This window comes from Ambystoma mexicanum, chromosome 5q (assembly GCF_040938575.1).
Source record: "Ambystoma mexicanum isolate Mex_15411 chromosome 5q, UKY_AmexF1_1, whole genome shotgun sequence".
Classification (NCBI taxonomy): domain Eukaryota; kingdom Metazoa; phylum Chordata; class Amphibia; order Caudata; family Ambystomatidae; genus Ambystoma; species Ambystoma mexicanum.
In genome coordinates this window covers 62,617,921-62,643,093 of record NC_090933.1, presented here as the reverse complement: position 1 = coordinate 62,643,093, position 25,173 = coordinate 62,617,921, and the positions used below count along the sequence as shown (strand labels likewise).

Below are 25,173 nucleotides of genomic sequence, written 5' to 3'. Positions count from 1 at the left end.
AAGACACGCATGGCTGCGTACATCAGGATTTAGACTTGAGACTCGGGCCTCCCTCATTAATAAACCCATTGAGGAGTCTAACCTCTTATGGAAAGCAGTGGATGAAGCGTTGGAGACCGCCAAGAAGGAGCATGAGACTATAAGGTCCTTGCACCAAATTACACAGACCCTCCTCCCAGAGGGGTAATAATTCTCGACCGTCATTTCGAGGGCAAGCCCGTACTGGTCAAAACAACTATGGCACGGGTAACTTCAACACAAATCAACCATCTGGAAGCCCAACTTACTACCCCTCAAGGGGTCGGAAACGCAGCAAAGGTAGAGGCAGAGGCCCCAATCCCAGAGGGGAGACAGCCTCTGGTCAGAAATGACCACCAAGTCCAGGTCCCCTCCCATGTCTCACCGGTCGGGGGGCGATTAACATCTTTCCTCAAGGCTAACTTCCGACCAGTGGATCTTAGAGACGGTCGCCCAAGGTTATTGCGTGGAATTTGCCCGACCTCCACAGTTCAGACCGCCGCGCTCACAGCGCCTTTCATCGGACCATCTGGAGATTCTGATCCAAGAGGTGGAAGCACTGCTGGGAAAGGACGCCATAGAAGCTGTCCCTATTCTGCAGGTAAACAAGGGTATTTATTCAGTGTACTTCCTTGTACCCAAAAAGGATCTCACCATGCGTCCTGTTCTAGATCTGCGCCCAGCGAACACATTTATAAAACCCCAGAGGTTTTGCATGGTAACACTGCAGGAGGTGATCCCATTGCTGAAACAAGGGGACTTCATGGCACCATTGGACATGAAAGATGCATACTTTCATATTTCAATGTTGCCAGCGCACCGAAAATACCTAAGGTTCATGATCCATGACAAACGCTACCAATTCAAGGTACTCCCCTTTGGCATCGCCTCGGCGCCAAGGGTGTTTACTAATGTCCTGGCCGTGGCAGCAGCACACCTGCGCAGACTATCAGTCCCAGTTTACCCTTACCTCGACGACTGGCTCATTACCCGGGACTCGTTCGACGCTTGTTTTTCGGAACACCCAAAAAACAGTAGATCTCCTCTTCAGCCTGGGTTTTTCAATCAACGAAAAGAAATCCAGCTTAGTCCCCAGCCAAGTAAAACCATTTCTGGGGGCGCTGATTCGGACGGAAGACTGTGTTGTCTTCCCCTGCAGCGAGAGGATTCAGAACATGCTCTCTGATTCCTCAATATGTAGCCATTCGGGAGGTAACGGTAGGCAAGGCCATGCGTTTGCTAGGGATGATGGCGTCATGTATATACTTGCTTCCCGACGCGCAGCTGCGCATGCGTCCCATGCAAGAGTGGCTTGTTGGGCAGAATCCTGTGCAGTTCCCTTGGGGAACACTGCTAAAAGAGCAAGACTACAGGAGTAAGCAGTAAACCCAATTGGTAGCAGTCTGCACCACCCAGATTTATCTGGTAGCTGTGGCTGAGCAGTCAGATTTCTCTCAAGAGTAGGGCAGTACATAGAGTATAAACAATAGGGCTAAAAACACAGTAGAGCAAACAAACACTGACCAGAGCTTTGTATAAAAAGTAAATAATTTATTTAAAACACACTTTAGGCAATATACTAGCACTCTAAATCAAAAGCAAGTTAAAATGCAGTCGGGTAAAGTATACACACCTCCCTTGATAACTATTAGACAAGTTAGAGTTAAAACGCCACGATTTGTTAAACAGATGTGAGCGTGTAACCTGATGGCACTCCAATAGTTCAGTTAAAGGGAGAGAAAAAGGCAGAGCATAGGAATAAAACAGGTCCCAACACTTTTAGGAGTTCTCAGCAAGGGAATAAAGGCAGTATATACTGTAGAGCCAAAGTTCATAGGCCAGGCCCACTTTAAATGGAGCAAAGCGAAATGTGCCCAGGATCACACGGTTTAAAATGCACTAAAAGGATTTGCAGAATGTTCAAAAGAGGTTGGGGAGATTCAAGAAGGTAAAGTTGGAAGGTCTGGGGCCAACCCAGTTGGAAAGCCAAGGATTTAAGGGTCACCTTGGCAAACTGAAGAAAGGGAGGCCAGACAGGACACAGTACCTTAAAGAGAGGAAGCTCCAGCGGTGGCAGTTGTTCCTGGCAGTGGTTGCAGTTTGTTGTTTCGACCAGGGGAAGAGAGGATCTCGTCGAGGAGGAAGCGTGGAGTCGTTTGCACTGCACAGGGATGAAACCAGCCGCAGAGTTTGTTGATAAAAGGTGCATTCCTTTTATTTGCGGTCAAAGCGGTGAAGCTTGGCTATCCGGCCGCCGGGGTGCTTGGCACGGGCGATTCGACCAAGAGACGTCTTTGGAAGGCGAAAGGGGTGAACTGGTTGGTCCCACCAGCTCAGAGGAAGAAGACTCGTCCAGCAGAAGATCTTGTCGTCGGGAAAGTGGTGAGGTAGTTGCAGCAGGGCTTCACCGGTGGTGTCGTCATTGCAGATAGCTCAGCTTCTTCCCTCTTCGGATTCTTGGGTCCTGTGGCGACTTCTGAAGTTCCAGTCCCAAAGGCCCTGCTTTTATGCAGAAAAACCCCCATTCAACAGCCTAGCTGTCACTCAAACATGCTAAGTGGTGATCCGGGCGGCTCACCACTGGCCCAATCAGAACAGAGTGCGACTTGAGTTGCTAAGGCAACGCAGTCCCGGGTGCCAATTCCCCTCCACACCCATCCTATGGAACCCAGACAGAGTGGCACCATTTGGAGGGCTTCTGTGGAGAAGCCCGCCAAAAAGTGGAACAAAGGGCTCGACCTTGGTCAGAGTTACAGAGACGGACATGAACGCCATTTTAGAAAAGAGTTCTGTTAAAAAGACCCAACCATTGGTTTAATATTAAATAAATAAACCGACGGTACCTTTTAACATCGCACCAAAAAGTGGTGCGTTTAAAATCAATGGGGAAAATCCCATAGAGAATATTCCGGTGGAATATTTCGCGTGGTAATCACAGCCACCAGGGGGGACTGGAAAGTGCCCCCTTGAAAAAAGACCCAGGGCAATATAATTTACCCCTTCCAGTACTTCCACAATATGATGGTTTGTAGTGGTTCTGTTCACAATTTATGACTAGTAAAGTCAATGGTGACTTTACATGCCCTAGGAGACAGTAGTCATTCGCAGGGTATGGAGTCTGTTTGGGGGTCACTACGTCACCCCTGTGTTACTGCACAGAGGGTGCTGTGTAACATACACAAAAACAGATGATACCCTATGGAGAAAGAAACCCCATAAGCACATACAAAGTCAAATACATACCTCAAATCATGTCTAAGAGTGGGAGGAAAAGAGTCTCTCTCTTAGCAGGAGAAAAAAACAAACCCCAAAAATCCAGCAAAGCTGCTGGGGGACTCACTAGGTTTGGGAAATTAGCCTCATAAGAGAATTCTCCCTAACACTGCATGCGTCCCATGCAAGAGTGGCTCAACAGCCAGTGGTGTCAGGCCAGCGGACAATGGCAAGATCTGTTAGTTGTCTCGCCAGCCCTCGTTCTCTCTCTGCAGTGGTGGTCAAGAGAACCTCTTGAAGGGAAAGACCTTCACCACCCCTGCAGTGAAAGCCACTCTCACGACAGACGCATCTCTTACGGGGTGGGGAGCTCTGGATAACGTGGTCAGGGAAATTTGTTTACGCTTCCACCTTCCCCATACCCACCTGACTCCCCTTCTCAACAAATAGTGCCCAAGATGCACCAGGAACCAGTTACCGTGATACTAGTGGCCCCCATGTGGGCCCGCCAACCCCGGTTCGCTCACCTGATGGAAATGTCCCTCTCCCCACCAGTCAAGCTGCCCTGCCCGTATATGCCTCAGGACACGGGGGGAGACCCTACACCCAAGCCCGCAAACTCTGAATTTAGCAGCCTGGCTCCTGAGATCATAGAGTTTGGACACCTGCAACTCCCTCAGAGGTGCATGGACATACTCTGGGAAGCGAGGAAACCTAATGCACGTTATTGCTATGCCAGCAAATGGAAACGTTTTGTCATCTGGTGCAATTCCAAGGGCGTCAATCCCTTTGATTGCTCACCCTCACACAGTGTTGTATCTAACCCACCTGCTGGACTCTAGGTTAGTCTTCAATTCCCTAAAGGTTCATTTGACTGCTCTGTACACCTACACCACATCACAACAAAAGGTATTGTGGTGGAAAATACCGGTGATTTAAAGCCTTTATGGAAGGGGTTAAGGGGATTTATCCTCCCATCTCTCACCCAGCCCCTGGATGGGATCTGAATGTGGTGTTGACCAGGCTCATGGGAGCTCCCTTTGAGCCTATGCATAAAGCAAGTCTGAAAGACCTGACTTTTAAGACCGCCTTCTTTGCGATTCCCTAAACCTAACCTTCTGAGAAGTACCTGTGATTTCTCCCATGAGACATGTCACACCATTGTCTGCCCTCAGTTGGCTTCCTTGGATGAGCATGGTTCCATAGAACGATACGCTGTACAGCTTCGCACCAGCTTGAATAAGGCCTTTGAGAAACTGTTGGAGAGTTCTCAAAAATGTACTAATTCCTTTCACCTTAGAGACCACCAGCAACTTTGCTGGATTTTTACCTAGAGAGTGTGAGCCTTTTCCCACTCTCCTGTATTTTGATGTGTTTTACTCTTGTGTTTTCTTTGGTTATGGAGTTTTTGACAACTCCATAGGCATATTTTCATTTGTCATACAGTCCCCTCAGTGCAATGCAGTGGCACATGGAAGCCTTTCAGGCTTTCTCGAGGTTTAAAAACCTTCTCTGGTATAAACTGTTTCCCAGAGTAAGTAAAGTGAAATTGACTTTACTAGTCTTTTTAAATTCCTAGACCCAGCACACCCTATCTTACAATAGGGTGCTGGATGGGTTACTTAGTATCCCTTATGTCTAGATACTCATGTAGCAGTCAAATGCTACCCCTTTCTCTCAGAATGGCTGGTGGCAGTGGTTTTACAACAAACTACCTTGATTTTTTTCCCGAACGCCAGTAGCTAAAAATCACGGGAGCCATGTTTTTCAAGATGGCGCCTTAAGCCCCTTTGTTTAAATGGGTCCCAGTCGTCTTTTTTTGACATTTTCTTTTTGGAAAGATCCTTCTAGAGTGGCTCTGCGTGCCAAACTAGTTTTGGACCCCTTGTTTCTATGCCTTTGGCGGGCTTCAGGACTGAAGACCTGATAATAGGCCGAGTAATAGCCACACTGCGCTTGCAGTTTTGATGATTCATAAGTTATGATTGTGGGTGATTTTAACCTATAGCTGGCACTCATCAGATTTCGAAGGTCTCTAGTAGGATCAGGATGACGCCTGGGGAATGTATTCACTTGTGGCCACACCCCAAAAGCACTCTCGTCCAAGCACTGTAGACCATGATATTACTCTGAGCTTGAGGTGAGAGCCTGTAACAGTAGGTTTCTAACTGACCAGCCCGATAAGATGACCTTTGTCAGAACCAATGGCTCCTCGTATTGATTGTCTTGTTCCAGGCTAAGGATTGGGATCTCACTGAGAACTTTTGTGAATGACGATACGAAAGCAATCATAAACCATAGAGTACATCTTCCCAGCAGCACTGGGTATGGCACTGAAGATGGTTATATGGCACCCATTAATACAGGTCGTGCATACGCATACACCTCAAGTGGGACAAGTTGCAAGAGATGCCCACCAAGGCTGGAATATACATGGCAGCCATGTGGCATATTTCAAAAATGTGTGAACAAGGATGCAGATTCTCTGGTTTTTAGTGAATTTGAAGCAATGGTATCGCACCATCTCACCACATGTTACATGCCCAAAGTCTGTGATCAAGAACAGGGTGCATTATAGGGAAGGTTGGTAGGACAATCAATACAAATCTGCCACATCTAGGCTGGTATCCTGTTTCAAAACAGGCCCACTTATAGCTAGAAAGCTGAGTGGAAAGAGCCTTGTCGAAATATTTAAAGGTAAAGGAGGCACCCTAACATTTTTCTACGCACGGGGAGGGGGGAAAACAGCAGAAGAAACTACCTGTACATTCTTCCACACCTGTGAAACACTCCACCCCCCCCCTCCCTAAACAGACAGACAAGCCCAGGTCTGCTGATAGGTCCACAACCAGCAAAGCTACTCAAGATAAATCCCATAGACTTGCTGAGAGTCATTCCCAGTCCTAAAAAATGGTCCAGTGAAGACATAGATAGGGTCATGTCAAGAATGTCTTCTTTGGCTGATTTTTATGATAAAAATCCAGAACATTTCCTCTCGTATGATCCACAAGGGCCCACACCCTCGGGCTCTACTGATCCTATCCCCCCCGAGTAAGAAGGCCCGGTTTGAAACTCCAATGAGGTCCGAACCCTTCGAGGTACAACTTTACGCAAGACCATACTCACGGTATCAAGGAGAGGCTTCCTTTTGTGAAGACCAAGAATTTGGGTTGATAGAAGAGCAAACCAGGACGGGCTACTATGGGGATGATGAGGACCAGGAGAAAGAAGAGGATGACCCGGAAACATACAGAGTAGATTCCCCCGGTAGAGAACGAAGCCCCGGTTACCGACTCCCCGGTCGATAACCAACCCCTCCTAAATGAGGTTCTCGCTCGCGCAGCAGAACATTTGCACATTGACACCCACGGTGTACAGGAGGAAAGGGACTTCGCAGAAGAGTTAGTGGGAGAAAGGAGGCCTGTTGCCCAGACCATCCCTATCCTTAAATCCATTCAGCGGAGAATAGATCCGTCCCTGGTGAACCCAAACCTCACCAGAGCAGTCAATCCCAGGGTTGAAAAACTTTTCAGGGCAGCACAGTCTGACCCTCTCTATATAAGAGGACATCTGAAGCCAGACTCCCTAGTTGTCACCAACACTCGTAAGAGGGCTGGGACACCCTTGTCTTCGTCAGAAGCTCCTGCCAACAAGGAACAAAAAACTATACGGTTTCGGCAGGAAGGTAGCCTCAACATCCGCCTATCAAGCAAGGATTGCTAACTCCACCACCCTGTTGGCCAGCTACAAAGGCATCATTGGGAAGAAGTCGTGGCTCTCATAGCCTCTGCTCCTGAACCGTTAAAAAGCGAATTAGCTCGGATTTCCGCAGAGGGTAGAGCCGTGTCTGGTTGCATTTTGAAAGCAACCTTCGACGCTGAGGACAACGCAGGCAGATTAAATAATAAATAATAATAATTAGGCATTTATATTGATAGCAGAAGGTACTGTTATCAAGAGACATGCGTGGTTACGGCAGTCTGGTTTTAAGGCAGAAACTCAGGCATCATTGTTAGACAAACCGGTGGAAGCCGATCTGTTGTTTGGTAAGGCGGTCGAAGACGCACTAAAAAATGCCAAGGACGAATACGAGACACTCCAATCCCTTGGCCAGTTAACCAATAAACCCCCTAACCAGAGAGGGAATAGTAATTTTCTTCACCCACGCGGCCAAAATTCCCAGAGAGGATCTAACTATTCCCAGGGGCAGGGTACACAGTGGAACAACCAACAGGCTACCCAGGGTTACGGCAGAGGTAATAGGAGAGGTCGCGGTAAAGGCAGAGGCATCCCCAGAAAGGGAGGCGGCACGCCTCCACCAAAGCAGTGACGCTCAGTTCAGGGTCCCTTCTCACGCAACCCCAGTAGGGGGATGCATTTCAAACTTCACCCAGGCTTGGGAAGGCATCACATCAGACAGATGGGTGCTGTCAACCGTATTCACGGGATATTGTATAGAGCTACTGCAGCGTCCCCGGAACCATCCTCCACGACAAAGAGTACACTCCTTAGAACATCAGAAGATTCTCCTCGAGAAGATCGCCATTCTTCTACAAAAGGACGCGATGGAACTCGTCCCGGGACACCAGGTAAACAAGGGTATTTATTCAACTTACTTCCTTGTGCCAAAGAAAGACTTGACAATGCGCCCAGTATTGGATTTACGGCCTGCCAACAAGTATGTCAAGCCCCAAAAATTTCATATGACCACGCTACAAGAGGTAATCCCCCTCCTAAAAAAGGGGATTACATGGCAACCTTGGATATGAAAGATGCTTATTTTCATATTTCCATGTTCCCAGCGCACAGAAAGTACTTGCGCTTCAAGGTGGACAGTCGCCACTACCAATTCAAGGTACTGCCCTTCGGGATAGCTTCAGCACCAAGGGTATTCACCAAGGTACTGGCGGTGGCGGCTGCACACCTACGCAGGGAGGCAATCCCAGTGTACCCTTATCTGGACGACTGGCTCATAGTGGGGGAAACCCCAGGAATTTGCAGGACAAACATTCAAAGGACTATCTACCTCCTCCACGAGTTAGGCTTCTCAATCAACGAGAAGAAGTCAAGCCTGGTGCCAAGCACCTCAAAACAATTCCTAGGAGCAATCCTGGATACCCAGGAGGGGTTGACCTTTCCTTCAGAAGAAAGAATTCGGAATATACTACTGCAAATTTCACATTATCAGTCCGGTCAACAAATAACGGTAAGCAAAGCAATGCGTTTACTGGGCATGATGGCATCATGCATTTACCTGGTCCCCCACGTGCGCCTGCGTCCCATGCAGGAATGGTTGGCGAAACAGTGGTCTCAGGCAAGTGGTCAGTGGGACGATCTAGTGGTTGTTTCGCCAACACTGGTACAAAGCCTTCACCGGGGGACAAGAGAAAATCTCGCACAGGGAACCCCTTTTACGATCCAAGTACAGGCAGTAGTCACTACAGATGCATGTCTGACGGGGTGGGGAGCTCACCATCTCCACCACACAGCTCAGGGTCTCTGGTCTCACTCAGTGGCCAAGAACCACATCAACCTGCTAGAGCTTCTGGCAGTATTCAGAGCGCTTCAGGCGTTCGAGCGCCACCTACTAAACCTGTCGGTGCAAATCCGGACGGACAGCACTACAGCCATGTTCTACCTGAACAAGCAAGGAGGGACTCGCTCGCCAAATCTGTCCAAGCTTGCCCAGAAAATCTGGATATGGGCACTCAGACGGAACATCTTCCTGTCATCACAACATGTTCCAGGGGAGCTCAATTCCCTAGCGGATGCTCTGAGCAGAGACTCCCTCCCAGAGGAACACAAATGGGTTCTTCACAGAGTGGTCGTAGAAGATCTCTTCTCTCAGTGGGGTTTCCCCACTATAGACTTATTCGCCACAAGCGAAAACAGACAATGGCCAGGATTTGCATCCAGGTTCCCCCAACCAGACTCCCAGGGGAATCCCCTGTGGATGAACTGGTCAGGGATGTTTGGGTACGCTTTTCCACCAACTCCTCTCCAGGAAAGTGGTGAACAGGGAGTCGATGACGCTCGTCCTAGTTGCTCCCATGTGGGCAAGACAACCGTGGTTCCCACACCTACGCGGGATGGCGGTGTGCGAGCCCATCAAACTTCCAGCCTGGTACAACCTACTGTCCCAGCACCAAAGTCAAACAGTGCACCAGCAACCCAACTCAATGAACCTGGCAGCATGGCTCCTGAGGTCATAGTTTGGACACCTCAATTTACCACAGAGGTGTATGGACATCCTAACGGAATCTAGGAAACCAAACACAAGGCACTGTTACTTTGACAAGTGGAAGAGGTTCGTTATCTGGTGCCAGAGTAGACAAATCAACCCAGTTGATTGCACTCCTTCCACTATTGTTACATACATGCTCCACCTGCTAGATGCAGGATTGGTTTTTAACTCGCTGAAAGTACACCTGGCAGCCCACTCGGCTTACACCACTTCCCTTAGCAAGGTTTCGTGGTGGAAAGTACCAGTTGTTAAAGCCTTCATGGAAGGAGTAAAGAGACTTCACCCTCCTATTTCAAACCCACCACCAGGGTGGGACCTTAATGTGGTGCTAGCCAAGCTCATGGGCCCCCCCTTTCGAACCCATGCATAAAGCAGTCTCAAACACCTGACTTATAAAACGGCCTTCTTAGTAGCTATTCCTTCTATAAGAAGGGTCAGTGAAATTCAGGCTCTGTCAGTGCAGGATCCCTTCTTTACTATCCATAAAGACAAACTGGTTTTACGCACACACCCTAGGTTCTCGCCTAAATTTATATCAAAATTCCATGTAAACCAGTCCATCGAGCTTCCGGCTTTCTTCCAGAACCCGCAAAGCTCGGCTGAGGTGAAACTACACACCCTAGATGTGCATAGGGCGGTCCTCTACTATGTAAATAAAACCAGACCGCTAAGGAAAACAGATCAACTGTTTGTCTCCGTAGCTACAGGCAGAGAGGGGGATTGCGTCGCTAAAGGTGCCATCTCGAAGTGGATTATTAACTGTATCCAGCTGTGTTACTCACTCTCTGAAAATACTCTGCCTTTTACGCCAAGGGCCCACTCTACTAGAGGCATTGGGGCCACTCTGGCTTTCATTGCAAATGTACCACTTGACACCATTTGCAAAGCAGCTACTTGGAGCTCTATTCACACTTTTACTCAGCATTACTGCATTGACACCCATTCCAAGGCAGATACACAAGTGGGACAAGCGGTTCTATGACACTTATTTGCTCATGACCCATCTCACATCCCACCTCCTTCTGGTACTGCTCACTAATCTATGCACAGCATGTGATCTAAGCAGATTCCACAAGCCTCAGAAGGGATACATTACTCACCGTAATCGTATTTCTGATGCTTGTATCTGCTTAGATTCACATGCGACCCACCCTTCCTCCCCTCCGAGAGAAGGCGCATGATTGCTTGTAGTCTTACCTTTCTGTCTATCTGCTTGGATTATCTGTACTCGCGCTACTCCTCATGCTACCTCATGTCAGGAAAAATACAATCTGAGCATCCTAGACGCGTGAGGGATCTTGGGTACAGTGGACGTCACACTAGGGATAGTATTACTGGCACGCCCTGTGTCGACGCCCATTTTCGAGTTTCGAAAAACCAACTGTAATACTACGATTACGGTGAGTAATGTATCATATATATATATATATATATATATATATATATATATATATATATATATATATATATATATATATATATATATATATATATATATATATATATATATATATATATATATATATATATATATATATATATATATATATCAGTAGATGCGTAGGCCTTTTGCTAGTCCACAGATTATCTCGACTTGGTGTTCTGAAATATATCCACTGTTCGGGTATTAAACCATTGTCTATGCTGGCAAGGTTGACCTGTAATTTTGAAAATAGATTTGTCGTTCTTTGTAGAACTTTTTATATATTCAATTAAGGTGTAAATAATAGATCTACAGCAGTGACTTTTCAAATTAGTGGAGCAATTTGGGTGTCTGCTTAGGTACAGCTAAACATTCTGTTTTTCATTCTAATAGGTCTGTGAGGTTCCTTGTTCCACTTTGGAAGATCTTCAAGACCATTTTAAGGAGGAGACCCATAAGAAGGTAATCCAGTTTTATAAAATGTTAAGCATTGGGTTGAAAAATAATTGGATGGTTTATAAAGTTAGGCTCTTCAGAAGTTCTTGACAAAAGTTGTATTGAAAACCTTTTTAAAAAGGAATTTTATTTTCCTTGTGGACAGCGATTTTATGTTTACGTTAGTGAAGGAAAAAACACTGGTTCATTTGTATAGGCCCCTGTTTTTCCCTTCGACAGGCAACACGACAAGGTGGTTGCACAATAAGGGCTTTGCTTCCCTGATTGCACCCCCCCTCCCCCTTGCCTCCACCCTGCACTTTGCGCCTCGCACGATCTGAATGACACAAGGCCTAGTAAAATAGTTTTTGTCCTCCCTCTGTCATCCCTCCATTGTCGCTCCTAGAAGCACTTGTACAGGCACATTATAAATGACTCATTCATTTTTTCATTTAATCATCCATTAAGTTTAATCTAAGAAAAAGGAAAGTGTACAAAGAGTGGGAAAAACTGTTAGAGTACAGACACTCATTCCATACCACTGCAAATCAAACCTGCCTGTCTTGGGAGTGTTTAAGTGTCTGGCATGTAAGTATCTCGGGACTGTAAGTAGCATTTGAGTGTTTGGTATAAAGTCCTTAAATGCACATGTGCTATATGCCTCAGACACATGAAAGCATACATTTAAGTCGGGTATGATTGTTGTGAGGTTTGAATATGTGCAAAAGCTGTATATTTTAGAGTTTGCATGTATGCTTTTTCGTCCCTTGAAAACTGACATCAAAATCAGTCTTGATATTTGTGAGTTTTTCAGGCGTATATTAGTCTGCATATATGAAATGTTAATCTCCACACATGTGTAGCGTTTGTGTGTAAAGTGTCCATTCATTCTGCTCTAGTTGTCAGTATATATGTGGTGTATATGAATTTTACAGTCCTTATATGCAATTAAAATTGTGTGATGTATGAACTGGGAAACTTGCACGCCTCTTTGCACAGTTCGTATCAAAGATGAACATTAATTGGATCTTCTAAAAACTGCCGCAGCATGTGTAAGGTACATCTTGTATGGAAGCTGCATATTGATTCTCTGTGTGCAATGGTCATATTCTACATGTAGTATAGAAGCTGTACATTGTTTCTGGGCGTGTCGTAATGGCATAAGTGCTCATGGTGTAAATGTGTTGTAAGAGCGTCTTGCAGAAGTACCATGAGTGTTGTGGTGCGAGTCATAAAATGCACATATCCAAGATTTCATTTTGTATAGCACTGGTCACCAGAATTATGCTCCCAATGCGATGGTGGTTGAACGCCTTTGGCGGATCCAAAGTATGGGAAAATGGGAGGTGCTATCATGCGTGTGCACATTTCGGCCATTTAAGTTGGGTGGCCAAACCCCTGCTAATCTGCGTCTGAATGGCATGTGGATGGTTTGAAGGTGTGCAATAAGGAGCTATGCAGAGGGCTGGGTGGCGGGGGGGTGATATGCATAAGAGGATAGTTGTGCGAGGAGCTACAGGTTGTATTTTTGTTGTGAAAGGTACCTGCATTCTTATGGCAGGGGTGTTATTCAAAAGTGTTGTGTGGGAGGGGGGGTAGTAAGACCGTGCCTTCAGTGACATTCTGAAGGTGTGCAGTGTGAAAGGAATGAATGGGCTAGCTATGCATTTAACATGATTTACCCCACTGGGTTCCATCTAGGTACATAGAGCAGTGGTTAATTTTGCATACAATCTAAGTGTAATAAATACTCCCCTCACCCCCCCCCCCCTCCCCTCTGTGTGGATCTTGGAATGATACATTGCCCATCCCCCATTCATTTAAGTGCGATTTAAAATATGCATCTTGTCTAGTTGCAGCCGCAGTGCACACCCTTGTATGCGTTACACTGCCAAACTCCAGTGATTTTAAATGCAACTAATTATCCTTTTCCAACTTGATGCAATTGCTTGATCTAAATGTGCGATATGTTGCCCACCCTCAGAACCCACTTTCAGAATTCTTCTCAAGTGCAAGTTACTGGATGCCCTGTTGACTCCTCTGGATGCATTGCTGGAGGAGGGGGGGGTGCGGGGGAGGGGGTTGCAAGAGGGGCTCAAGGGAGGTGGGGGGGAAAGTGTTTGGGGTCAGAACTCAGAAGATGGACAAGGTAACTGAATGGCAGACCGGTGGGAGGGGTGAGCATGGGAAAGGAGTCTGACTGCTGGTGTGGGGAGGACGCAGGGGGTTAGGATGCAGGAAGGAACAGCCATGTTTTGAGGGCCTTCATAAAAGCCAGGTAATACTTTAAGAGATGGAGTGCTCCAGAAGGTGGGTGCAAGGACTGAGAAGCAGAAGTGGGGAACTACCAGGAGGTTGCTTGAGCCGGATCGCAGGACTCTGGTTGGATGGCAGTGTGAGTTTGTTTTGGAGGAATTCAGGACCTTTCTTATTGATGGCCTGGTGGGTAATGCACATGGCTCTGAAGCAAGCCCGTTGGCTGATGGCAACCAGTTGAGTACCCTGAGTGCAGGGGACATGTGTTCTATATGAGTCGGAGGAAAGCCTGGCTGCAGAGTTTTGGAGCTTTGAGTTTGGATACTGGCACGCTTGGATGTAGGGAATTAGAGTAATGTAGGCGAGAGGGCATGATTGCAGAGACTATTAGGGAGGGGAAGGGACGGGGTGGTGGGGGTTGGGGGTAAGGGAAGGCAACTTCCACTTGAGAATGTGGGCATAGAAGTTGCATGTTCTGGATATGGCAGTGATGTGGCGAAAGAGGGTCCATGCCAAGCTGAAGCAGCATCCTAGGTTTTGGACTAAGGAAGGTGGCCAAGTGGTTGGCTGGGGAAGGAGAGCGTTTTTGCCGCAGATTAGGATATCAGTTTTCTAGGATTATGGAGGAGGTGGTGGTTTATCATCCATAATATTATCGGAGGTGGGGATTTTAATGTTGTATTAGACGTTAATATGAATAGAAGTAGGAAAACAACCATTGGACATATTGATAGGCAGCACTTGGCATTGACCAATTTACTTTTAGAACACAATTTAAAGGATTGGGAATACAGTGTTTTTTTCAGGAGCACATTCGGTTTATTCTAGACTAGACATGTTTTTAACGGCTGGTAAAATGACAGAATACTATAAAACGAGTGAAATCGGTGATATACTTTTAACTGACCATGCACATGTATTTATGCATTTGCGGTTGAGATATACAATACACAAACATTTTTTTTGGAGAATGAATAATACCTTGATACTACAGAAAGATGAATTGGATGGATTAGTAAAGGAAATAGACTTCTTTGTAGCAGTAAATCATACTGGAGATTTCCATCCTAGCATTGTTTGGGAAGCTTTTAAATGCACGATGCGTGGTCATGACGGGTATTTCTAGTGGAAAGAGAAAGCAAAGTGACATTAAGGAGGCAGAATTAGGGGAAAAAGATAAGTGTATTATCTAGAAAAGTCATGGCAGACCCGTCGGGTATTGAAGCAGTGTCTGAGCTGAAAAGAATGAAGAGAAAATTTAAAGCGCTGATAGATGAACTTCGAGATCCTATCACCCAGAAGAGATCAACGTTTTTAGAGACTTCTATATGAATCTTTACAAAAACGAGCCGGAGATGATTGGCAAGGGGGAAGAATTTCTGGAAAAAATGGATCTTTCGATGATTTCTGAGTGTGATTCAAAGTTGTTAGAAGAGAATATTATGGTTGATGAAATTAAAAGGGCAATCGGTAAACTGAATGTCAGTAAAGCCCCTGGACCTGATGGGTTTCCTGTTGAATTGTATAGGTTATTACTGAATTCCGCACTTCACCTACTGAAAGATGTGTATAAGGAGTCGCTGGTGAGTGGTTCATTGCCGAAGTCTACAAGACATGCTATGATTTCTGTTTTTCCGAAGAAGGGGAAAGATGATAACCTACCAACGAGCTATAGGTCTATAAGTCTTATACCGATAACAAAATTCTAGCTAAGATTTTAGCTATAAGATTGGAAAATCTGCTTCCATCATTAATTCACCGGAACCAATTGGGTTTTGTGAATGGAAGAAAGACTTCAAATAACATCAGGAGACTATTAAATACAATATCCAAAGCGAGATATCAACAAGAAGAAACTGCTATTCTGTCCTTGATGTGGAAAAAGCTTTTGATAGTGAATTGGGATTTCCTCTTCATGGTACTAAACAATATGGGATTTGGAGAAAAATTTGTATCGTGGATAAGACTATTCTACAATGAACCAACAGCTGAAGTTAACACTAATGGTATCAGGTCAGTGAAATTCAAATTGGAAAGAGGAACTAGGAAGGGATGCCCTTTGTCGCCATTACTATTTGTAATTGCATTAGAACCATTAGCTGCAGCTATCAGAGCTGAGGATAGGATAAAGGGGTTATCGAGTTGAGGACTACGGCAAAAAATGTGGTTATTTGCAGATGACATGCTCCTGGCCCTTGGGGGATCTAAAACTTTCTATACCAGTGCTTATGGAGATAATGGCCGAATTTCGTTTGTGTTCTGGCTACAAGATCAATTGGACAAAATCAGAGGTCATGCCTTTGACACATATTAGAGATAAGAAATTTGTAACTGATTTAGGATTTAGATGGTGTCCAGACAGATTGTTATATTTAGGAATTTGGTTGCCCCCTGAGATTAAAGACATGATATCGGAAAATATGAAAATTGTATGTTGTACGTTAAGAATTGATCTGGAAAGATGGAGTATGTTGAACCTGTCACTTTGGGGCAAGGTGAATGCCTTGAAGATGGTTTCTGCCACGAAGATTAACTATATTTTGAGTATGCGTCCTTTGACGATACTATCAACAGTCTGGAAGGACTTGGATAAGAGGCCCCCGAAGTTGAAGTTGTGGAAATTGCATTTACCGCTGACAAGAGGTGGATTAGGGGTTCCTGATTTAAAGCCTATCACTTGGCTTATATGTCTAATTTTTTGGTTCCCTTCATGGGGGATACAAATGATGAGTAGGTGGAGGCTGAGACTAGCTTCAATGGACCATTGGCTCCAAGAGCTATATTGACCTCTACCTCGAGACAGAACTGTGGGAAAGATCCCTTGATTGCGTGCTTGAGAAATTTGTGGAAGAATTTGTAAATACTTGGGAGTGGACACACTTAAGGAACCTGGTGCCTCGGTCTGGATGAACCCTTCTATCAAAATAAATGGCAATGTGGTTTTTTTGGGCAGATTGGTTTCTGGGGGGAGTTCGTTGGATAGCTGATCTCTTTAAAAAGGACACTTGGATGATAGCGAAAACTACAGCTGCACTATAAAATAGAGAACTTTAAAAATTCAGGAAACTTTAAAAAGGCGATTGGGGACGTTGACTTTGAGAAGAGAATTAATTTGGACCTGTTTACTAGGAAGGCAATAGGAGGGGAAGGAGGTCTGGCCAGCCGGGTGTATAATATGATTGTGTCAAATTACAAAGGTAATGACTCATTGAGACGAGTGGAGTAGAAGAATTGGTTCGGATATTTCAGAAGACTTGTGGGGGTGATTGAGGAGTTGCCTACTCTGAACTTCAAAATGGTGATATTGGGGAGCGATTTAACTTTTGGATGATCTTAGTCAAAGTCAGAAGAAGTGGTTGTTCAGAGGGGCTATGATTGGTAAGAAGATAATTTTGAGAAATTGGAAATCTGCTTCGACTTTGAATATTGAGGGATGGTTAGTTGAAATGCACACATTGGCAGAAATGGAGAGTATTTTACAGGAGAGAGGGGAAGTTGGGTTTGTTTGAGAAAATCTGGGGAAAATGTCTTGTACTAAACTTGAAGTAACTGAATGTGGGTAGCGGTGGCGGGGTGATTGAGGGATGTGGCAGATTTAGTGGGGGATTATGTTTTATATCTCGCAATGTATATAATTGTATTGTTAAATGCTTTGTTTATTATACTTTGTCTGATTCTTGGGATGATTTGTATCGTTTTGTGACATGTTAATTTATAAATAAACGTGTAACAAAAAAAAATAAATTAAAAAAAACTATCTGGACAGAACTAAGGGATTCCGTAAGACTGACTCCTTGTTTGTCACCGGCTAAAAGCCAGGTCAACAAGCATCCAAAGCTTCCATAACCTAATGGATGACCGCAGCGATCCAGGAAGCATACAAGGTGCAACACAAGGATCCGCCAAGGGGCATGCCCTTCAGGGCCAAGGCAGCGGCGATCGCTTTTCAGCGCCATGGCAAGTGATTAGCAGCAACATTGGCTGCTCCTTGGCATTTTGCAAACATTACTGCCTGGATGCCAGGGCTAACGGAGCATTCGGCCAAGAAGTCCTGCGTAATCTTTACGCTTAAGGGTGGCAGCTCTCCTCCCCAGGGCGGTTGCGTCACTGGTAATAGCCCATACAGGCTGGAGAAAAGGGGACATGACATAGGAGTAATTAAGTGTTACTCACCAGAGTGACTAATGTACTCCTAGTCATAGTCCCCTTTCCTCCATACGTCCCATCATCCTTGCCCCTAAAATAAGAGCATTGAGGTTGGTCAACATAATAAAGTGGGGACTGAGGTGTGGCACTCGTGGGCAGGGTTAAGAGAACCCATGCTCCTCGTAACGCTGCCCCGCAAAGGCATGTTTAAAGGGAAATTGTTTTTTCTGTTGAAAAGGGGTTCAGTTCCCGTCCCACGGGACTGTGGACTAGGAGTACGTTAGTCACTCAGGTGAGTAACACTTAATTTACCAACCAACATTAATAATTAATTTTGGGACTCTGAGGCAAACCTTATCTTCAGCTATCGCAACCTTCTTTGTACGAGCCACAAGGATTCCAATCAGACAAGACCATACTCCATTCTCAGAGTTTCAATCAAGACAGTAAAATTATTCCTCAATTGTCCAACCATTGGAAATATTTTTTGCTCAAGTACTGGCCGACCGTAAAGTAGACTACGGGTGATGCTAACTTGGTAAATCTCCAACAGTGCTTTGATTCGCCAGGTCTGCAACATACAGGTTATATAGCTTAGGTGCCAGTACGCAACCTTGTTTAAGGCTGCGGTTTGTTTTCCTATAACCCGCAAATTCTCCAGTTGAGCTCAGTAGTACTGTTACTGACTTATTCGCATAGAGGGATTTGATGAGATCTAATGGCTGTGGATCTTTCCCCACATTTCTCAAGGTATCTCCAAAGCAGAACTCTAGAGACCAGGTTGAATGCCTTTCTCTAGTCTATATAGCAGCAGTGTAACTTGTGCCTTCAATGTACCCGCAATCATATACTGCAAGGCACACAAATTGATGGTAGAATATTATTTTCTGAAACCCATCTGGAAAGGTGGCATTCACTTACTTTCCTTAGCCCAGTGTTAATTTCCCCAAATATATGGCGGCAAAGGTTTTTTGACATATCCATCACAAGCGATCTATAATTTGCTAGGTCAAGCCTATCCCCTTTTTGGGATCAGTATTGATTTTAACCAGCTCCTAGGAATCGCACTAGTTATTCCAAATATTTTTAGAGGTATCAGAACTTTTGCCCAACCTGGAGATTTTAAAAAGGTTATTTGGGATACCAAATATCAGTTACCCCCCACACCAGTAGTCAGTCAATTTTGGAGGCATGAAGGCCATTTGACCAGGTAAAGGTTGCTTTATGTTGATTCGCATTTGATGTGTGAAAAGACAAACATTTTAAATCGGGAGTATTAATGAATTGCTTCCAATTGCGGTCCCAACACCCTGTTCTAATTTAGTTAAGATGCAGATCCTTTAAGATGCAGATACTTTACATATTAATCTCCGCCCAACAATAGGTGGGCGTTTGGGAATTTTTCATGCCAAGCAACAATGCTCTCACCTGAAGGTGTCTCGCCCGCTAGTCTACGGGGAGCTGTCATCCAGGTGGCCAGGACATGACCATTGCTATTGGATCCAGTTCCTGGGAGTGGACTAATGAGAATCGATCACCGGGATGAGGGGTCTTCGCCGAGTGGAAATGCTATACCGAAGGGCCGGGTGCGGTATCACCCTCCTTATAACACCCTTTCCCCATCCTACCCTTTTGCAACACAAACACTTTCTCATGGACAGTTCATTGTGAGCGACAACGGACTAACGCCAGAGCCGTATTCCTGACCTGTCCCAATTACTGATCATTACACACCTGGTCCCCATCACACTTCCCCTACACGGATAAAAGGCAGAGCACGAAAGCACACTCTAGCGATTTAACACAAGTAAAAAGGCAGCAAGACCGGGTAGGGTTGCAAGGTGGAAAGTACCCTTTACCTCTCGAAACAGCTATTTTCACGAGCCTTGGAAAGTGAGAAGCCTAAGACAAGCAACTGAAGCTGACCAGACCTACGCTGGGCATCATTGGTATTCAGGGCACTCCTGTGTCGCTAACCCAGGCTGGGAGGAGCGATTGCCACTGTGGTACTATACTTGGCATTCTGCGAGAATGCCACGCCAGTAAAAGCATCACAGCCGGTGAGTTGGAGAAACCGATCCGAAATCACCCCATGTTTGAACCAAGTTTGCAAGTGGAGACGTTGTATGAATTCCACAAAACTGTTCAAAGCACATGTGATAAGAGGCACAAACAATTGGAAACTAAGGGAGTGAATGAACTGTTGAAATCTAATTCAGATGCCGTATACAGAGTGGTCCGGTGCCCTGGGGGTGCTCATTCAAAGTTCTCTGTTGGGTATTTAACTGAAGGGAAACTGTTGTCTGAAAAGAACTTAGAATTGAAGTGGTCCTGTGATGGGTCAAAATAAAACCTGTGCACAATCCTTCGAAGTATTCAGTGAACTACAATTGATCCGAACCTGGCTGAGGAAGACTAGTGTAAGGGGGTCCGGGGTGAACCGTGAGTCACCCGAGGAGGAATAGTTTTGGAACTGCAAGACAAAGGGATGAACCTGGCTGAGGGGGATTCGGGGAGAAACCTCATAATCGTTTTAGTTACAAAAAGAAAGGAACTTTCTACACTTTACATTAGGCCCTCCGAAACCAGAGACTTTGATGGAAAGAGACTTGAGCACAGAAGGCCCAGATACTGGAACTGCCATTGTATCCTCGTGCCACACACCAGTGTGCGTGCGCTTTGCACAGTGAACCATCTTCCCCTGTGCTGAAAATGTGGGGAAGGGAGGCCAACAACCAGAGTATCCCGATTATCATTTTGTGAACACTACTTTCTTTATCATGAACTGCACCACACACGATTTGTAACTAGTAGTAAGGATTGGCTATATATCCGATCTATTTTTTTATTTGACCAGACTCCACTAGGCCTGCATTCTTTATTATTTGGTCGTAGCTTGCTCCCATCTTAGATTTAGGTTTAGATTGGTGTTTATCGCACCTCTTTGAAAGTTCAATAAACGCCCTTGAGCTGTGGTCACTCTTACTTTGATACCATGCCTTCCTTACATGTCCTAGGGGAGGATCATATACATTGAGTATCAATACTCTAGATTATGACTTGCAAGAAGCACAGAACATTTTAGATAAAACATAGGGTGAGCTTGGAAAAGGTTTCCAAGTGAGGTCTTGTTGTGGTTCCAATTGCAAGACCACCACTAGGGTGTCCATGCCTAGAAGGAATAGCTGACATGACTGAAATATGGTAGCTGTCAATATTAAAAGTGTTACACAGCCATGTCTCTTGCAAGATGAACACATCTGATGCTAAAATTGCTGTAGCCCCAGTAGAATGATGACGAAAAGATCTATATCCCTGAGTGTTTAAAGAAATCCAATTAAGGGTATAATCTGATGCATTCTGTCAATTAGCTTCTACAGTGGTTTTATCTGGGACCCAATAAAAAATCATCATAAATGGGCCCATGTAGCCACTGGAGAGCTAGATGCCCGCAGAATCGAACTTTCAGAAACCTGATGAACCTTACCCCAAGAGCTTACAGGATGCAAACATTCTTTATGGTCAAAATGTGCAGATTTCTTCACTCTGACAAGTTGTAAGGTTATGCCCCCAACTGTTTGAAATAAGGTGTGTTCATCTTTAACAATGGCACCATAAGAGGATAGCTGAACTCAATAAGAGCCCAGTTCATCGAGCTACCCATTCTCGGTAATTCAATTTGCAACAAATCTGTATATGCAATAACTCCAAGAGTTAAATTGTACTAAATTCTAATAAGTGTGATTTAGAAGAGGACTATCATTTATAGGGTTAATTTCTTCTAAAATAACCAATTTGCCGTTTTCAGAAATATGTTCCTTTGCCTAATGGCACAAACCGGCTCAACACCTGTCCATTTGAGAGTTTACTCTAGGCGGATTGCTAATGGGTTGATTAGATACAATATTGTTAGTCTGTGCAATTTGGCCAGCATTCTCCTTCGTGGGCTTTAAGGAACTGAGGATTATTTGAGTTTTAATTGCTTGCCACGTCTAGTAAATGTGTCTGGAGTTGTTGCTTCACCATAGCAGATGTCGTAGGCTGAAGCCAGCGATCTATAGAGCCCTGTAAATTAACTTGGTTTAAGGTGCCATTTGGTAAAGGATTGTCATTTAGCATTTTCATTTCTGTATCTGATGTAAACGCCTTTCCTTAAGCCAAGTTTGGTCTTTTTTTCTATACATTGGCCCCTTTTCCTATACCATGTTTATTATAGGATTTTTCTTTTTTTTTTCTTGCTGGTTTTTGTATCAACAAAGTGAGTTTCTCAGGTTGCCTGAAATATTTGTTACTGCAGATGTTTGAGGAGGAATGTGAATCTCCTCGAAGTCTCAATCGGAGTAGTGCCTAAAAAATAAAATTGATCCTTGCTGGCTCCAAATCGGTACTATTATTGGAGACTGAATTAGCCGATGTCGATGGCCCAGTGCCCATGAACATGGAAGAGTTGGCCAGAATCTTTCCAATATGAATTTAAAGTCTGTTTGGTCTTGCGCATTTGTGGCCATTAAAGCAAGCAATGCATGAATCTTATTTATAACTGGTTCAGTGTCAATGTGCAGAGCATCAGCGGGAACAACTCTCTGGGATTTCATAGAAACATTTTCTGATTCGGAGGAGTCAGACGAAGAGACACACTTGGTCAAATCCAGAGCGACAGACAAATTTGTTACAATTATGGCTTTGTTACAGAAGAGGATTTCCCCTATCTAATGATTCTGAGGCTATGACGCATGTTTAATAATGAACTGTTATCGGTTGTAAATGAAGATTGCACCATGATGCCTACATTAGAGGAGGGACTTGTCTGAATGCCTTGCTGCTCTGTAGTGGTATCCGAATAATTACTTTCTGGAATATCTATCACTTCAGAAGAAAGGCCTGAGCCTTCCTGCACTGTCATTTTGGGGACATGAAATTTGTTTAACAATTCCTTCTGGTCAGAACTCCTTGATCTTTTACCAGCACCATTAGTGGCCCTGTGAAGCCCATATTTTCTAGAGGAAGAATGCTTCATTGTTCATAAACAAAAAGCACTTGGCCAATCTTACCATCAGAGCAAGGGGGGGGGGGGGTATGCTCTCGCTTCGATCCCCAAGACACCAGACACTCCCTCACTCTGCCGACTGACGCACAGTCCTTATCACCAGCTCAGACAGGGGTAGTAGAGCTCGGACTCCTGGATCAGGTTAGAGCAAAGTAGTCTACCCCAGCAAGTCTAGCAGGACGTAATCCACTTATGAAGAAGAAAGAAATAGTTGTTCAGTGAGGAGCTATCCGTGCCATCCGATGCAGCACACCACGCTTTACCTCACTGTGCTGATTGCCGCCCCAGTGTTTGTTTTGTCTAGGTAGGGAACCTCTTTGACTACGATGCATTTAGAAAGGTGTTATTTCAACCCATATTGTGCTAAATAAAAATTCTGATTCTGAAAATATTAAACTTGTGTCTGCCTCTCATTTCTCACCTCTCATACTCTTCTATGCTCGGTTTCTGTATAAAGATGTCGGGTGCACTCTATATTTCTTAACAATCCAAGAACTTTGAATTGTTTCTGGTGCAAGTTCTCTGTAGCCTTGGCAGTATTAATACACAATTATGTTGAGATAAGGTGAGGTATCACCAGCACTCTAAGTGAGGTTTAACTCATCCAATCAATGTCCGCCCCATCACGACCGTCCCTTTCCTCCTTAAAATCCTTGACAAGGCCGCCCACAATGAAATCCAGCACTTCCTTGAAACCCACTCCATCCTAGGCAAAAGGCAATCGGGATTCCGCAAAGGCCATGGCACGGAAACTGCCCTCCTGGACTTAAAAAAACCAAATCACTAAAATAATAGACAAACCACCCCTCTTACCACCCCTCTTACTACTACTCGACCTATCGGCCGCATTTGACCTCGTAGATCACCAAACTCTCACCTCCCACCTCACTAGCGCGGCCCACTTCTCCACCCATGCCACATCCTGGATTACCTCCTCCTTAGAAGATAGAGCAATAACAGTCTTCTCAGACATAGCTAAAGCTGCTCCCACCACTATCCACTGTGGTGTGCCGAAGGGATCGTGCACTGCCCCAACACTCTGCAACCTGTTTACCAATCCCCTTTTTGACAAGCTTGACTCCTTCCGCATAGTTTACACAAACTATGCCGACGACACTCCAGTCCTCCTCCCACTCACAGGCTCCTACGACCATGACTCAGCAGCCCTTCTCCAAATCTATTCCACCATCCAGGCCTGGATGGCCACCAACGGTTTGTCTCGGTGTAGACAAAACCGAGATCATTATCATAGGCCCAAACGAAACTCTGAACAAACTGAACCCAAATATGACAACTTCATCATTGAAAATACCATCACAGCCTCGCCATATTTTAAGACCCTAGGCGTATATCTAGACACCACCTTATCTATGGACAAACGGGTCATTGCCATTGCCTCTGCCACCGCTCACACCACCAAACTTCTAAAATGTCAAACCATTCCTTACTAACCAAAACTGCCTCACCATCGCTAGAGCCACCATCGGTGCCAAGCTAGATTATTGTAACATCCTACTAGCAGGCACCTCTGCAAAAAACCTAAACCGGCTTCAGACAGTACAAAATAATACGCTCAGAGCGGCCCTCAGCATCCCTAAGAGAGATCAAATTACCCAAGCCAGGAGAGATGCCCATTGGCTTCCGGTTAAGGAAATAACTTTCAAACTCTTAGCTTAACCCACAATTGCCTCCCCCTTTCAAAATAACTTTGTAAATAAAACATCTTGCCTGATTGTATCTGCGTGGATCACATGCATAGGCCGACATCTAGTGGTAGTCGCAGAGTATAACATGATTTGTTTTACAAATGTAAAGAACGTCGACTGGGCATGTTGGTAATACTATCCCTAGTGATGTCTAATGTACCCATGGTCCTTTAACACATCAATGTCCCTCAGATTGTTTCTTTCCACCATCGTGGTCTGTCGCTGTTAGGCAAGATTGTATGCAGTACCCTTTGGGTGCACTACAACAACCCTGACCACCTGGCAATAGGAACCCAACCTTTGGTATAAGTCTGTGCCTCACAGGTTGGTAGCATGTTGAGCAGCCATGCTTCTCTCATGAGGAGTCAATGTGAGTGTTAGGCAAAGTTTGAATGCAGTAACCTCTGGGAACACTACAAACAACTATGACTACAGGTATAGGCAACCCACCCTTTGGTATAAGCTTGTACTACACAGTTTTGGCAGCGTGTTGAGCAGCTAGGCTTATCTCACGATGGGAAATGTAAGCTTTAGTGGAGTTACACAAAGATTCACAGTTGCAGGTATTCAAAAACTCTTACATGCAAGGTTTCTTGCATAAACAATTTTTTTTCCGTCGGTTATAAAGCCTTCTTCAGAAGGGAGCAATAGAATAGTAACACACATATACTTCAATACTGTACAC

General features: G+C 45.0%; 1 protein-coding gene across 2 annotated transcripts in view; it reads left to right on the top strand.

The window, feature by feature from the left end:
• Positions 1–25,173, top strand: part of LOC138497211 (uncharacterized) — an 835,962-nt gene that overhangs the window by 27,226 nt on the left and 783,563 nt on the right. For both annotated transcript variants that reach the window (XM_069620534.1, XM_069620535.1), the window contains exon 3: positions 11,292–11,360. In XM_069620534.1, coding sequence (XP_069476635.1) covers positions 11,292–11,360 — 69 coding nt within the window. The remainder of the gene's footprint in view (positions 1–11,291; positions 11,361–25,173) is intronic.